General features: G+C 44.6%; 1 protein-coding gene across 5 annotated transcripts in view; it reads right to left on the bottom strand.

Moving 5' to 3' along the window:
- Positions 1-6,639: 6,639 nt before the first annotated feature.
- CNKSR1 (connector enhancer of kinase suppressor of Ras 1) overlaps positions 6,640-15,922 on the bottom strand; it is a 32,458-nt gene continuing 23,175 nt past the window's right edge. For 3 of the 5 annotated variants that reach the window (XM_077337682.1, XM_077337684.1, XM_077337685.1), the window contains exons 14-21: positions 15,686-15,858; positions 14,935-15,008; positions 14,304-14,375; positions 12,966-13,039; positions 11,456-11,520; positions 10,778-10,907; positions 9,604-9,785; positions 6,640-9,025 (exon numbers count right to left, since the gene is read on the bottom strand). In XM_077337682.1, the coding sequence (XP_077193797.1) occupies positions 8,819-9,025; positions 9,604-9,785; positions 10,778-10,907; positions 11,456-11,520; positions 12,966-13,039; positions 14,304-14,375; positions 14,935-15,008; positions 15,686-15,858 (977 nt within the window). In that variant the 3' untranslated portion in view covers positions 6,640-8,818. The remainder of the gene's footprint in view (positions 9,026-9,603; positions 9,786-10,777; positions 10,908-11,455; positions 11,521-12,965; positions 13,040-14,303; positions 14,376-14,934; positions 15,009-15,685; positions 15,859-15,922) is intronic. The other 2 variants (XM_077337683.1, XM_077337686.1) reach the window with 1 other exon arrangement.

Here is a 15,922-nt window from a genome sequence, read left to right as displayed (position 1 = left end):
CTGTGTCTGCACCCATCACCCATAAGCAGGGGTTTGCCATTATGTCTGAATGTGGCTGTTGTCCCTGGTGCAGTCACCCTCCTTTTCCTTTAACCCATTTTCTCGGAAGCCTTTTGTCCCTCAGCAGCTGTCTCTTTTTGGGAGGGATGAGATGTGCAAAACCTTTTCTGTTAGCGTAGTATTTTGTTTTTGGTCTTGGCCTCTACAGTTGTATGTGTTACGTTCTAATCAAATGGGTCCTGCGCAGCAGACATTTTGTGGAGCATTGCCTAAAACCAAACTAATGTTTGTTTGCCGTTTTGTTTCTCGGATAGCATTGGCCTCGGGGGTGGGGGTGGCAGCAGCAGTGTCCAGCCAAAATGCTACTCTAGGGGAAGCTTCCTGGTTTAGGAATTTTCTTGGAGACCACCTGTCCTTTTCAGGACCACTGTACATACAATTGTTTAACACACAGTAGGCACCCCTGGTTCTTGGTTCCTCCATCCCCACAGTGTCCGCTCTCAACCTTGTCCAAGCTGTGATGAGACTGTCAGGAGGTTGTTCTGAACCACATCCTAGTGTTTCAACAGATGGTTCCTGAATGTTCCATTGGAAGCAAGCCAGGCTGCAGTCCGGGATGGACGGAAGCCCCAGATTCTTCTCAATGTACCCCAGGCTTCTTGTTTCCTCTCTCCTGAATGCATCTTCACTGTGGCCTTGTGCAGGGAGCAGTGGCGGAAGTCTCCAAAAGCTTCTGTTGTTCCACACCGTCTCCCACCTTTGCTTAGGCCAAGGGAAAACCACGTGTTCTTCAAGCAGGCGAGGATTGCATTCCCCCTCCCCACAACGAAATCTGGGCTGGAGCTATTTTGTAGGGACCAACCCAACATCTATCCAGCGGTTGCCTGTTCAGCAAAGCCATTTCTCTCTGCCCAAATTTGATGGCCATTTTCTAAGGCTTTCATCATGTACCCAGTAGCACCTTTAAGACCAACAAAGATTTATTCAAGGTGTGAGCTTTTGAGTGCAAGCACCCTTCGTCAGCCATGTACCCAAGTTTAGGCATTCTCATTGTCAGCCTGTGCCCCTCTCACTCTTCACTTCCAGGATTCTATATCCTTAAAATTAGCATGAAACCCAGATGTGCTTCCTGGACTGTAATGGGCACATTGGAAAAGCCCTGCGGTTTTCTTACCCCTCCCCCCCCTCAAAAAACCCTTGGATTAAAACCAGCCCAATAGCATGGTGTGGTGCTTCCGCTGTTCAAGGTGTTACATGGCTTTTGTATTGGGCTTAGGCTATGGACCAAGGTGGATACCTGCTATTGTCTGCATATGCACATTCTCAACCCCAAGTCACTCTCCTCGACATCTGTTTCCCCATAACTTTGATTGGAGTTTAAAGAAAAAACACTTCCTTGCTGCCTGCCAGCAATGCTCTTCCTGCCCCCACCGTGTTCTTTAAATGTGTGAGAAGGGCTTCCCCAGAACTCCAGAGGGATCTTGCCCTGTGGATCAACCTCAGACCCCCTCCCCAAATAGGTCTGCTCCCTGCATTCTCTTGGCCACAGCCTCTCCCTGTCCCACCCCTCCCCCCTTGCAAATGGATGAACGAATAGAGCGAAAGGCATGATGCAGAATATGGTTTTAATCCCTTGCCTATCTGGACGTGAAGCTCCTTTATTTAAAACAAAGGAGGACTGGTATGTGCTGCAAGAGAATTTGCCCTGCAGCCCACATGTATTCCACAGTGAAATCCTTATGGGAGCCCTCACTGGGTTCCCTTCTACAAACAACATAGGCTTTTCAAAGGTCCACTGAAAGCAGCCCGCTGCCATTATATTTGGATCCTAAACACTTCACTGCGTCTTTTCTGCTGTGTTGGAGGTTTGTTCTTTACTGCTGCAATGAAACAGCTCTCTTCTGCACAGCCCCTGGAGTGTCTGCAAGGAACACATCCCTCCCCCCAGTAGATAAGTTTCTCAGTGAGTTTGCTGCTTGGTTTTAAAGAAAATACTGCACTGAAGTGAATCTCCACTGTCCTAAAATACCCCATTCTGGATGGAAAGGCCATGCTGTTGAATAGGATGGAGATAACTGATTGACAGCTGTATAGTAACACTGTCGGGTTTATGTTGGGTTTGTATTGCTTTCCCTCGTGGGGAAGAGGCCAAGGAGAAGCTCTATTCTCCCTTTGAGTGATCACCTATCTAGCATCCCCAAATACTATTTTTATACTCTTAACACAGGGATCACTTCTGGCATTTAAAACCATGAATACACGGGGAAAAGACTTCCCTTTTCAGAACTGGAACTAGGTGAGTCTTTCCAAAATTGGTTCCTGTTGCAGAGGCAACACACAAGCCTTGGTGTGTCTCTGTTTGTTACTGGGAGTGGGGAATTTCTTTCTCTGCTCCTGGGAAGAGTAGGAGATCGAACCATTAAACAAGTATTTTTTCTAGTTTTTTGAAGTCCTCTTGTTCTTGAGACTGTCTAACTTTATGGTTTTCTTCTGTGGCTTCTGCAAGAGAGGTACAGTTAGTGGGTGTGCTAGCTGCCTCCTGATCTTACTTCTGGCAATATTTATCTTTGCAACTTATCCCCAGAAACCCATCCCACCAGGTATCTACTTTAAAATCCAAGCTCCATAAATATATATATGAAACTCCACTTACCTGTACTTGTGCTAGCAGGCTGCGACAGCAGTCAAAATAATGGCATACCTAGTATTATGATTTTTTAAAATATGGTCAAATAACACCACTACAGATGAATAAAATGGTCTGATTCTTCAAACAATTTCTTTAAATTTTTAAAAAGCAAACAGTGCTTGCCAGTTGTGGCTGTATAATGTCATACAGTCAATTTCAGATAGGAACAGAGAGCATATATAAAATTCATAATCCAATTTAGACGATGTGTTTTTCTGTGTTCGTATTGCTGATGGAGGCTTCATTGCACATTAAAAATTGGGCAAGTTAGACCTGCAAAAAAATGGGAAGTGCTGCATTCACATACATCTTTGTTTTTATACCTGTTAATGAGTGGTTTCAAAATACTCAACAGATTTTATCATGGCTATGGAGTGCAAGTCTTCAAAGAGGCCAATTTTGGGTTGGAATCCATTTTGGTCATGACATAAACATCCCCCAGCTTCTTGAAACAGGCCTTTGGGATCTAACCCTTTTATCTTGTATTGTGTATATAAATTAATGTAACCAATTCTGCCAAACGCCAATGGGAAGGGGGGTGTTTGTCATGCCAGTTGAAATAAAGTCACCTCTTTTTAAAAAAAAAACACTAAAATATAGTTGGGTCTTCCACTATAAACTGCCTCAGTGTATTGGTAGCAGAAGGGAAACTGTAGCACCAAGAACAAAAGTAGATTAAAAGGTGGCTTGGAAGTAGTATTTATTGGAGGATATGCACCTCAGCATTCTACTGTTCAAGCTATTGTCTGCTGCATTTTGAAAATAACCTCCTCCAAGGTAAAAGGCCTCATGTACCTTTCTCCGGTCCACCAGTTCAAACAGCGGTTAGATTAATAGTAAGTGTATGTATGAGAGATGCCAGTTAAAAAGAGGGCTTGTTGGTTGTAAATACCATCAGGTCTTCTGTAAGTAAATTTAGTAGTGCCAGGAAGGAAGGGAGAGTGGTGGAAGAACACATCTTAGATGCTACTGTATGCCTATTACTTCTAAGTAGAATACCATTTCTTTTCAGCAATCTGAAGTTTTTGAAGGTTAAGTAGTCTTGACCAGCAGGTGGCAGCCTAATGCGTTTCCTTTCCTTTTCTGTATATAGACTAGATATTAAAAATGGGATATAGAAAAGGGAAAGAAAAGAGGGTCACATAACATAATTGCATTTATTAAGGACAGTCATGTATTATGTATAAATCATAGAATCATAGAGTTGGAAGGGGCCATACAGGCCATCTGGTCCAACCCCCTGCTCAATGCAGGATCAGCCCAAAGCATCCTAAAGCATCCAAGAAAAGTGTGTTTCCTACCTTTGCTTGAAGACTGCCAGTGAGGGGGAGCTCACCACCTCCCTAGGCAGCCTATTCCACTGCTGAACTACTCTGACTGATTTTTCCCCCCTGATATCTAGCCTAAGAATGACTGTTCATTCTTTTTTGGGGGTTGTTCATATTCAAAACTTTTCCAAAAAGTGTAAACGTACCCTTCTACAGTAAAACCACAAAGTAAAAAAAATGAAGTTCTCCAGAGCCTTATTTCTCCAAGCAAGTAGCAAGATGGATGGGCTGAGGAATGATGATCCTGAACATTACATCCTTGGAATGATCTTTTTTGGCAACGTGGAGTGGGGTTCAGTCACCAGCATCCCTTCTTCTTACTCATTCCTGGGTGGAGTCAAGACACTGGAGAGCGGGTGTTGATTACAAGCCACCTGGCAATTTGACATCATCCTCCCACTAAATAAACAACTTCAAGACTTGGCTGCTCAAAGTGATTTTAAAAGACATAATAAACAGATTTTCCTCATATCAAACAAAAAGCTTTTCAGGTGCACAATCAAAACATCAACAGAAGGTCTTATAGCTGGGAGGGGACTCCATGGGCAACTATGGTTTGACAACACCATCAAAAGAAGCTGTGGATATAAAAGTTAAACATCTGGAAGAAAAAACAACCACACTGGCCCTCGACACCTACAGCACAGTTTAATTTGCACGGTGTAGTGACAAATTAGATGTAGGCCCATTCCACACACATTAGAAACACACGTTCAAAGTAGATTTTCCTGTTATGCACAGGAAGATCCAGCAGCAAAAGCATATTGAAAGTATGTTATCCGGTATGTGCAGAATGGGCCCTGGATAGCCCAAGCTAGTTTGAGCTGTTTACATTTTGGAATCTAAGCAGGGTTAGCCCTGGTCAATATTTCGGTGGGAGACTACTAAAGAACACCAGGGTTGCTATGCAAAGGCGATCAATGGGAAACCACCTCTTGCCTTGAAAACCCAGGAGATGTGTTGCATAAGTCAGCTGTGGTGGCAAAAGGAGAAAAAAGGGGGACAAATAGCGAGGCTTGGATTCCCATCCTGAACTTCTGAGTGATCTTCAATTAGCTATGATCTGTCAATGGTAATAAAATGAGGGAATCCCTATGGATGCTCTTCAACAAGGGTGTGAACCTGCTTTCTTCTCCCTTTTCAGGAAGAAGCTGGCTAGCCAGGGACATGGTCTTGTGATTTGCAGAAGTGAACACAAGGGCACACTGATCCCTTGCGGCGCCTTCAGAGAAAGAAAGGCCTGCTAAAAATTGCTGCTTGTATAATATGAGGAAGATGGAGCAGTGGGGTGGGGCAGAGGAAGGTGCTGTAGCTCTGAATAAGAGCCATGGGGATGGGAGGGCTGCAATTTCTCCTGTTAAGAACAAACTCATACAGTTGCTCTGGCTCCTCGAGTTTTAGGGAGCAATCCTAAGCAGGTCTATTCAGATGTTAAAATAATACTCTGCTTTTCTCTAACCAAAGGAGTTCCAAAGTGGCTTACAATTACCTTTCCTTTCCTCTCCTCACAACAGATTAAGGTGGGCTGAGAGGGCTCTGAGAGAACTGCCTGACCCAAGATCACCCAGCTGGTTGCATGTGGAGGAGTGGGGAATTGGCCCCTGTTCTCCAGATCAGAGGCTGCTGCTCTTTAACCACTACACCACACTGGCCCTAAGTTTCTCAGATTTATCCCCAGGGAAGAGCCCTTAGGCTTACAGTCTCCGGTCATTCAAGGCTTCTTTAAAGGCTGAGCAACTGATGTGTTACAGGCAGCACAGTTCTAAATCATGGTGACAGCTGGTGACATGGTGACAGGACATCACAACAGTACCTTTCTGCAACTATATTACTGTAATAGAATTGTGAATCAACTTTGGTGCTCTAGCCCCATGTAAGTTCTGTGGAGAATAACAAGGGAAAAGATTGGGTGGATTTAGAAGGCCAAAGAAGACAGATCAGTTTCCCTCTGGAAAAAAATGGAAGCTTTGGAAGGGAGACTCTTTCACCACCACCAAACACCCTCCTTTGCTCAAACTCTGCCCTCAGGGGCCAGCCCCAAATCTCCCAAGTTAGTGTTTGTTACTCTAAGGCAAATATTTCTCAATCCTCAATTTTATCTCTGCAACTGGAGGAGGTAGAAATATTTTTTAAAAAAATTCAGAATCCCTGCCATAGTTTCTTACTCCATTCCACATAATTTAGATCTCATAGTCCTTAAATATCTTTCTATCCAAGAGGCAGTCTGGGAGAAAAGTGGACTATATAAGCATGTTGATGGGCCACAATGGAAAGCAAAACTGTAGGGATGTTTAATTACTTCACTTAGGCACTAATTACCTCCACAGTAGGCATCCAAAGCAGCTTACAACATTCTGTTTCACCTTCACAACAACCTAGTGAGGTAGGGTAAGTTGAATGGGACTAGCCCCAGACCATGCAACAAGTTTCTATGGACTAGTAGGAATTCAAACTCAGGTACACCATATTAGACTACATGGACTTAGAGCAGCAGCAGAGGAGAATACTGGCATTTGCTACTTTCGAAGTATTGTTATCCTTGTTTCATAAGGAGTTTTACTGCTCTAAACATTCTCAGGTTTGTAAGCTAGTATGGATAAGGGAAAGGCAAGATGATTTTTTTACGAAATATCTTTTTATTTACACCCAACTTTTCAACTTTGTGGTCCACAATGTGGCTAATATTAAAAAATACCATTCACTTCAGAATTAAAGCAATACAACAATTGAATCAAACCTCTGAAAAGCAAGAGTCAGCATCAGCCCTCATCCCATCACTTTGTGCTATTTCTTTAAGGTCATAAATTCAGGCCTTTGAGTCATCAAAGCAGGGCCTTGCTTTCCTGGTTTCAGTCCCACCAGAAGTGTCAAAAGACAACCGTACAATGTCTGAATTTCACCAAGGGTTTATCTGGTTTTTGTTGTTGACTCAAGGATATTCTGCTGTGCTGAATCTGTGCAGGCACTTCTGGGAGTCTGAGAAAAAGATAGTGGATTCCACTAAAATGGCTGACCTTGGAAACAGGAGCCATCACAAAATGGCTGCCATGAGGGCAGTTAAAAAATCAGGGAGATACCAAGCATACTTTTATGATGGGGGGCAGGAATTTCAGAAGGGGTGCTCCTGGCAGATTCAAAGGTGATTCCCCTTAAGGGAGGGTTGCCTTACAATATACTTTGTGCTCCAGAGAAATGGAAGCAAGGCAAGAGTGAGGGAGAAAACAGGAAACACATCTGCCACAATGGGGCTCACACTTGTTAAGGGTTTACTTACCCAAGGGTTTTTTTTCCTTCTTTTCTTTTGCCTTCCTTTATTAAATTTGTACCCATTGTCCCTAATAGGAGACCAAAGTGGCTTGTTTCATTCTCCTGTCCTCCATTTTATTCTCACACCAAGTTTGGGAGGTAGGTCAACCTGAGCGTCCAAGTCCAAGCAAGTTTCCATGATGGAAGAGAAGGTATCCCAGATCTCATCCTGACACACTAGCCCCCGTACCATGTTATGCTTGTATACATATCAGAACCCAATATTTATAAATATTCACTAAAGTTTTCACCAGGTGCTTTTCATTGAGGGATGCTACAGATTATCAGATGCACAGATAACAGTTACATGGGCATTTAATAATTTAAAGACAATAACAGATTAATGTTTTTGTTAGACATGAAATAGGAAATGGTCAGTAATCCAGGCTCTGTGGTAGAACGCTCACATCCCATGAAGAATATTCAAGGTTAACCTCCTGACATCTTTCACTGAAAGGATTCAGGTAGCAACAAAGACCCAAAATTATATTCAACTTTGTCAGTTGAAGATACCACTGGATAGTAATTCATCAAGTTAAGAAGCAGTATCCAAAATTCAGGAAGCATGCCTCCTCAGCTCAAAGCCACAGTCAAAAGATAAGGGGTGTTTCTGATCCAAAACTTTACACACCTCAGCCTGATTGCTTTTAATACACCTTTCACTGTAAGTTTTATAACTGGAGACAGCCAGCTTGGTGTAGGGGTTAAGAGCAGCTGCCTCTCATCTGGAGAACCAAGTTTGATTCCCCACTCCTCCACATGCAACCAACTGGGTGATCTTGAGCCAGTAGTTGTGACACAGCAGGCAAGCAACTGACTTACATGTGGAATAGGAAGAGTTGGTTCTTATATGCCACTTTTCTCTATCCGAAGAAGTCTCAAAGCGGCTTACAATCACCTTCCCTTTCCTCTTCCCACAACAGACACCCTGTGAGGGAGATGAGGCTGAGAGAGCCCTGATACTACTGCCCTGTCAGAACAGCTTTATCAGTGATGCCCAAGGTCACCCAACTGGTTGCATGTTTGGGAGTGCAGAATCAAACCCGGCTCACCAGATTAGAAGTCGGTGCTCCTAACCACTACACCAAGCTGGTTCTCAGGATCACGGTTCAAACTGCATCACCAGTCATGATGGATCAAGAAGCAGGTGACCCCTGAGACCCTGGAGGGCCACTGCTAGTCAGAGGAGACAAGACTGACCTTGATAGAGCAAAGGCCTGACTTGGCACAGGACGGCGTCATGGGTGAAGTCCACCAATTTTCAAATGGCCTCTTTATCCATACAGAGCAGCCCCCCACATCCACCCCCCTCATACCATCAAGTTGTCCTTTCCTTTTAAAAATGCCCAAGATGTCCATGACGCAGTGAATAAAAATCTTCTTCCTCTCAGACCTGAATTGGGTTTTTTGACATTCCATTCCCTCTCTAAACTGAGGAGATCCCTCTGGAGCTCTGCGGAGAAGGATTCTTTTGTAACTGTCCTGATGATAGAGTTTATGAAGAAATCGTAGCATCTTCTGAGCAGATAGCAGAGGCGGCGTCTGTTCTGGCATCGTTCTCGTGCTTGACCACTGGGGACCACCATGACTGTATTTCCTGATACAGTTCCTGATTTTGTACTTTCCAATGCTTGAATTTCTCAGAGGTCAGTTCGGAGTCATCCAGGAGAGCATCGAGTAGTTGGAGTTCAGCAGTTTTTGCCTAAGGAGGAAATAGAACGTTATCTCTGGAACATACTGGTTGCTACTTAAAAAGCCACTGAAGCCCTGGTGAGTCAAGGCAGACCCAAGGGTTGTTATTACATCCAAGATTTCCAAGGGTTTTTATTACATCCAAGTGGTCTTCTTCAAGATGCAAACCATCCTGTTTTGCCATAAACTGTTGTGTAATAAAACAGAAGTGAGTTTCAATTGTTTCTTCCTTTCACAGGGAACTTTGAATGGTGTCAAGATTTAAAGCCGTGTTGGTTTCCTTAGGACAGTTGAAGGTATTCTATTGAACCAGGACACACTTATGGCCCTGGACTCATGAGTGAAGGACATACCCACTTCTACTTTCTCATGACCTTGAGCAGAAAGGCCACAATGGTGCTTCCCAGGGTCACACTGACTTGATCCTGAACTGAACAATTGATACTTTTATGCTCCTCATTGTGATCTGATGCTAACCACTGTACCATTCTGCATCTTGTCTTTTAGACTGGAGTTGGAAAAGGAGAGACCCCATCACCTGTGCTAGGAACAAAGGGAGCTTCCCAACATAAGTTACGATGCACCTGCCTTGAGTGTGCTTTGAAGGGTCCGGATGAGATGCACCTTCTCATTTATCTCGGGATTCTTGTTACGTTTGACAAAAGATTTCCGGTACTGCTCGCGGGTGAACGTTTGCTGCTTGCCAATGAGAGAGACACCCCCTTGCTTCAAGCACTTGATTAGAGACTCAAGTTCTTCTCCGGCAGGGTCTGCATAGAAAAGTTGAAAGCCATAAACAAAGGGTAGTGCGGGTGGGATAACAGTGCAAGAACACAGCATGCAGTTTGCCTCCAGGTTAAAATCCTGTAGACTACAGAATCCTGAGAATGAATCAATGCTCAAATGATTCAATTCCTTATTTGGGCATTATTTCTTATGAATTAGAACAAAATAAATAAGGGATCCGACTTAACCTTTTGTTTTCATGAACTGCAATAAACAACCTTCCTATATGTACTACACATTAAGCAATATCCTGTAGGCAATGAAAATAATATTTATTTCCACTTGTATTTGTTTTCCACCCTCTCTCTATGGACTCAGACACTTTAGTCCTTATGAAACAGGATTTTTTCCCCTTTAAAAAATCTTACTTCTGCATAACTGTGGAAGAGGTCTAGACACAAGAGGGGGAAGCTGCCTGCCGCGAGGTGAGCTAGCCTGTTCTGCAGTCAAATGGATACCACGTTCAAGAAGAGAGCACTTGTCAGGGGAACCTATGCCTAGTCTCCCTCACCTGACAGCTGTTCCCACCCTGCTTGGGTCAAGTTCTGGCTTGTAAACTCCATGGGCAGTGTGCATTACTCTGCTAAGCAACTGGCCCACTGTGGTGTAAAAATACTATCAGTTGCCAACAACAATGTATGGTCATATTACCTGCTAAATGTTTAACAAATTTGAAAAATATATTAAAAAATTATTTCCCACTCATTCGGGAAACTCTTCCAGGACTGTCACAAAACCGTGGCTGAGAAAGCCTGGCCTAGATACAGGTTTACCTCCTCAAGGGAGACTAAGCTGAACATAAAAGTATTCTGCACATTTCCTCTTCCCAACAAAATCAGGTCCCTTCTTGCTTATGCAATTTCAGGTCCCTCAATAATGCTACCTAAGTACTGAGTGACCTTGGTTGGTCCTTGATAATCCACAGCCTTTGAGCTTTTTAAATCCTTGCCCCCTGTGGAAGATGAATGGAACTCACCTGTGGGAGAGGATGCTGGGCTCCCACATGCTTTTGGCCAGGAGACTGGGCTGTGGAGGGGACTTCCATTTGGGGTTTCATTACTCCCTCTTAGCAGCACGTCTCGTTCCAACTCCCTCCGTTTGGGCTGCTGGGAAAAATAAGTTCAGGGTTGTACAAGGAAAGTCTTGCGGCATCCGATCAAAAGACCATCCTCTTTGTCACAACGACTGGTTATATTTCCCTAGGAAGTTCACCAAGGCCTCCTACCGCAGCACCCTGGTAATTGGCATTCAGAGGTATACTGCCTCTGATCATGGAGGTTTTACTAGCCTTATTGCATTACTGGCAGCAACAGATTCATCCTCCATAAAATCTTCTTTCAACTACCCAAACTCGTGCCTATCACTGCACCTGATGGCAAAAATTCTATAAATTAAAAATTCTTGATTTAGGTAGTTCTTCCTTTTATGGGACCCGAATCAACTGCCAAGCAATTTTCTCCAGTGATCCCAACTTCAAGTGTTACAAGAAAATTCTCTCTACCTTCCTTTCTCAAAATTAGGCGTCATTTTCTAAATCTAGGAAATAGGAATCAGGAAAGTCAATACCCTTGTGTATAAAGTACAAGTTGATTATTCTCCTCCCACCCAATAGCTCCGCTGACGAAAGCCAGATGCCCATCAGGAAGGCACCCACCTCATCAAAGTTAGGTCTTGGAGAGTCATCATCAGGGTCTTCCACTTCCGTTTCACTGTAGCAGTCTGGAGGAAGAGCAGCACAAAAGCGAATTCTCAGAAAGTCACCTCACATTCCAACCACTTTCCATCCTACACTGACCACTACAAACTCTAGTGGGAGCAGAAGGCACATTTTCTCTCCTTCTTCCCATAGGGGGCAACAGTGCTTTCTGATACTATGCCTCTCTGCCTCTCACGGCTCTGAAATCACAAGACAGATTGAGAAATCATGAGAACTAAAATGGAAGCATTGCCCCCTTTAAATTCAAATCTGTGGTCTTAAACAAACATATGGCTTGGGTATCACAGAGGATGTCCATCTAGGGATCGCAACTTTATTGACCTTCCCCCAGTGAAGCCCAAAACAGGTAACAGGAACAGGTAACCCCAGGAATAGCTTGGGGGGAAAACAGGCTTGCAAGGAGGAGGGAGGAACTGGCAAAAATCACATACCCCTCCACCTGCAGAACACACTAGAAACTTCTGTTTAGGAATGGCAGTTGAGGTATTAACAGATTTTTGCTGGGCAGTTCTTTGAGAAGCAAGCACTGCCAACCTTCACTATGGGGAAAAAGATCACAAGGAGTCAGTTGACACTACTGACCTCAGCTCTGCTCTGGAGGGCCGTGATAAGAAAATTCCTTTTTCACAGAGACTATGTCCCTGTGCTAGTGACCGGACAGAAACAAGTGCGCATGTATTATTACACTGTTCTATTTATAATACCATCAGAGGCAATTTAATTCAGCCAATATTAGACAGACACCCAAGTCTTTGTTGAAAGGAAAAAGTTAAACTTCTTAATGATGAAAGCCAACAAACAATACTCGGCACTGCTAAGCTGTATGGTGCTGCTATTAAATTTCAGAGTGTGTACATAGGACAGAAAGTATCTCCTCTGACCTAACTGAATGCTACAACCATTTGATACTTTGTAAGTGGTGTTTTAACAATTTTAATCACAATTAGGTTTTATACCTGTTAACTTATTTCTGCAATTAACGGGTTCCCCCCCCCGATATTTACTGATATTTAAAATGTACATTTAAAGTTTGGTCTAAATGACTGTAAATAAAATTTGATTTGATTAGACACTGCTGACAACATATAGCCAACCATTAACCACTTCGATTTTATTGTAAGACGAGTGTGTTAGGAGGCCTGGTGAAAACACAATGAATCTAATAAAGTGGTAGAGACCTAAGTTAGCAGAATAGACCAAAACGGCTTTGAATGTTCTGTTGCATGAACCCCCCCCCCCCCCACACACACACGATGCAACCAGAAAAGCTACCCAGTGAGGAGGAGGAGGGTGTGCTTTGTCTACAAAGATTTTTTAATATGGTGGGGGGCGGATACAGAAATGCAATCTTTCACCCATTCTAGCCCTCACATGTGAATTGGGTCTCCACCACCTTGAAGCATGGAAGTGCTTGGCTCGATGAAAATATGCCCACAAGAAAGCCTACCTTCTTGGTTATGGGGACCAGATTGAGTGACTGACAGGTACTTCATCATGGATGTTATCAAACGACTGACCCACCTGGGAGAAAAAGAAGCCCAGCACATTTTAAGTCACCCAGGATTTCAGACTTCAGTTCACTCTCAAGGTTCTCAACATGGTACCAGGAATGGTGAAAGCGAGTCTCTGCACAAACTCGACTCTCCCTCTTCGACTGTTTTCCTTTCTCTATCGGAGCCTGCATTGCTTCACAACCCCAAAACATAATCTTTTGGAATCTGCATGAGAACTGCTTTTGGTGTCTCAAGGAATTTGACAGCAATGCGCAAAACTCACTGATAACGGATACTCCCTTGATTTCTTCAGCTCTTCTGCAAATTCCTTCTTCTTTCACTCCTTAAGATCCAGCACCAAATATGGTTTACAAAACGCAAACGAGAGAGGGGGAGAGACCTAATAGTTCTTCACAAGATGGGGACCCAGGCCTAACAGAATAGTGTGCATAGCCAGGACCTGACTTCCCTCTGCTGATCTCAGCAGTGGTCCTTGGGAACTGGAAGGCAGGGAAAGCTTGGCTGGAACCATGACTGGGCATGATGACAGGAACTGCACTGTGCCATTCTGCCCAGAGAAATTGCATCTTTAGGAAATTGGATGACTTCTGCTAAGGAGTACCACATCGTCTTTGTACACAATGCCTTCACTTGTCTGTTTAAACAATTTTAGGTGCCTGCCTTGCCCCCAAGCAACTCAGGACCTCTAGGCAGGAAACGGCAATATAAGAACAAATTAAAACTGTTCAAGCAGAAAAAACAAATAAGTGCCAATCTAAAAATCACTAGGGCTGCCAGCTCTGGGTTGAGAAATACCTGGAATGGCTTCGGGGGGTGGAGACAGGAGTGGGTGAGACCTCAGTGGTATATAATGCAGCCAAGTCCACCCTCCAAAGCAGCCATCTCCTCTATGGGAACTGATATCCGTAGCCTGGAGAGGAGCTGTAATTTTAGATTCCAGATCCCAACCTGAGGACTGGTATCCCTAAAAATCACCTTATGTCCCACTCTCGAGATAAATGCCTCCTTGCCCAGGCTGCACCAAACATTCTGCCAGATAATTCTGTTTTACAGCCATGCCAGAAAGATCGAGGTCTTCCTGATTACTTTTAGGAGGCTGTTCCACAAGCCTGGGCAGCCCCTGAAAAAGCCTTCAGTGCAGACCATTGTGGGCAGAGGGAGCCCTGGGAGCAGAATTTGCTGGGAAGAAAGAAACAGCCTTGTGAGAACAGGCAGGGCCCTGTAGGATGGAGACCAAAGACTACCTGAGCTGGTTCTCTGTGATTACTTACATGCTTAGGTCAGCCAGTGTTTCTGCTGCAAAGATGAAGGGCTTGTATTTCTCATGTGTGAGCTGGAAAACACTGAAATCGGGGGGGGGGGGGGTGAGAACTTTCCCAGGATCCGTTGCTGTTAGGAGTCATTACAAAGTCTGTCTAGAAATCTGTGTGCCTACAATTGTGTGCCAAGGGCTCAAGAATGGGCGAGGCAGCTCACTGAGGAATCTGATTGCCTCTAGCCCTCTTTCTGAGGGCATCAACAACATTTAGAAGCACACGGGGCTGAACTAGGGACATACTTACATATGTATATCCCACTTTACATATTTATACCCCACTTCTTGCCACCAATGGTGACCCCAAAGCAGCTTACAACATCATTTCCCCTTACTCCAACAATAAGCTTGTGAGGTAGGCTAGATGGAGAGTGTGTGGCTGGCTCAGGGGCACACAGTTAGTTTCTGTGGCACAGTGGAGGGATTCAAACCTGGGTCCTTCAGACCCCAGGCCAACGCTAACCATTTCACCATACCCTGCTAGCCATTCCCCCTCTCCCAAGCAAACCCATGTATTCCTTTTCCTGGATTGGCCCTCCTCTAACTGAGATCTTGACCTCTGGCCTGCAATCCCAAGCTATACTCACTATTTCTTTTTCTGCTCTTTCGTACTTTCCAGCTTGTAGGTTGACACGTTGATAAGGCCTACGGCCTTTTCGTCCTGTGGGGAGAGGGGGGGCAGTGATGAGAACAGGTGGAGAGGAAAACAGAGCAGCATTTCCCACACATTGATTAGCTTGTATGGGGACCCTCATGCTGCCAAGCCTCTGCAACTAGAAAGAACAGGAAGCAGCTTCAGGGATACCCAAGATGTTACAAGCTGTACTGAAGTTCTGCTCTCAGAAGCAGAGACCTGCGCACCATCCCCCACCATCTTGGCAGCAACAAATACCGGGCCCAGGGAGGCATACAAAAGGCATGCTTGTCCAGACAAAAGGCATGCCAGCAAAAACAGCATCCCAGTAAAACAACAGTTAAGTTCAAGCATGGTCTGGATAACTGAAAGCCACTGTGGTGTAGGGACTGGGACTAGAACCAGAAGAGGCCAAGAGGCCATCATGTTCCCCCTCTTGGTGGGGAGTGTGGTTCATTTGCAGAGCACCTGCCTGGCATGTAGAAGGTCAATCCCTGGCTCCTCCACTGAATCATATCAGGTGACAGGTGATGTGAAAAAACTGCCCGAGACCTTGGAGAGCTGCTGCTGGCCAGAGCAAATAACCCTGACCCTGACAGATCAAAAGTCTGACTCAACAAGGCCACCTGACAAGACCTGCCTGATCAGCCATTAAAACTCCACCAACGTGCATGTTGACTGCGGCACGGCCATGAGCCACTCACATTGGGGTGGCTGTACCAATAGAGGGCTTGTCCTTTCAGCACAAACCAGAACCGCTTCCATTTCTGGGCCATGAAGCCCACGTGGTCTTTCTTCTTCAGAAGCCAACCGTCGCAGTCCACCTGCCCCAGATCCTGACAGGAGATCCGCCGCCGGCTCAGACGGGTAGCCATGCCTGATCCAAAACACACACGCAAGATGGATAAACACATTGCAGTCTGGTACTAATGTGAGCTCCT

This window comes from Paroedura picta, chromosome 5, assembly GCF_049243985.1.
Source record: "Paroedura picta isolate Pp20150507F chromosome 5, Ppicta_v3.0, whole genome shotgun sequence".
Classification (NCBI taxonomy): Eukaryota; Metazoa; Chordata; class Lepidosauria; order Squamata; family Gekkonidae; genus Paroedura; species Paroedura picta.
The sequence above is the reverse complement of the archived record's forward strand: the minus strand, read 5'-3'. Positions and strand labels throughout refer to the sequence as shown.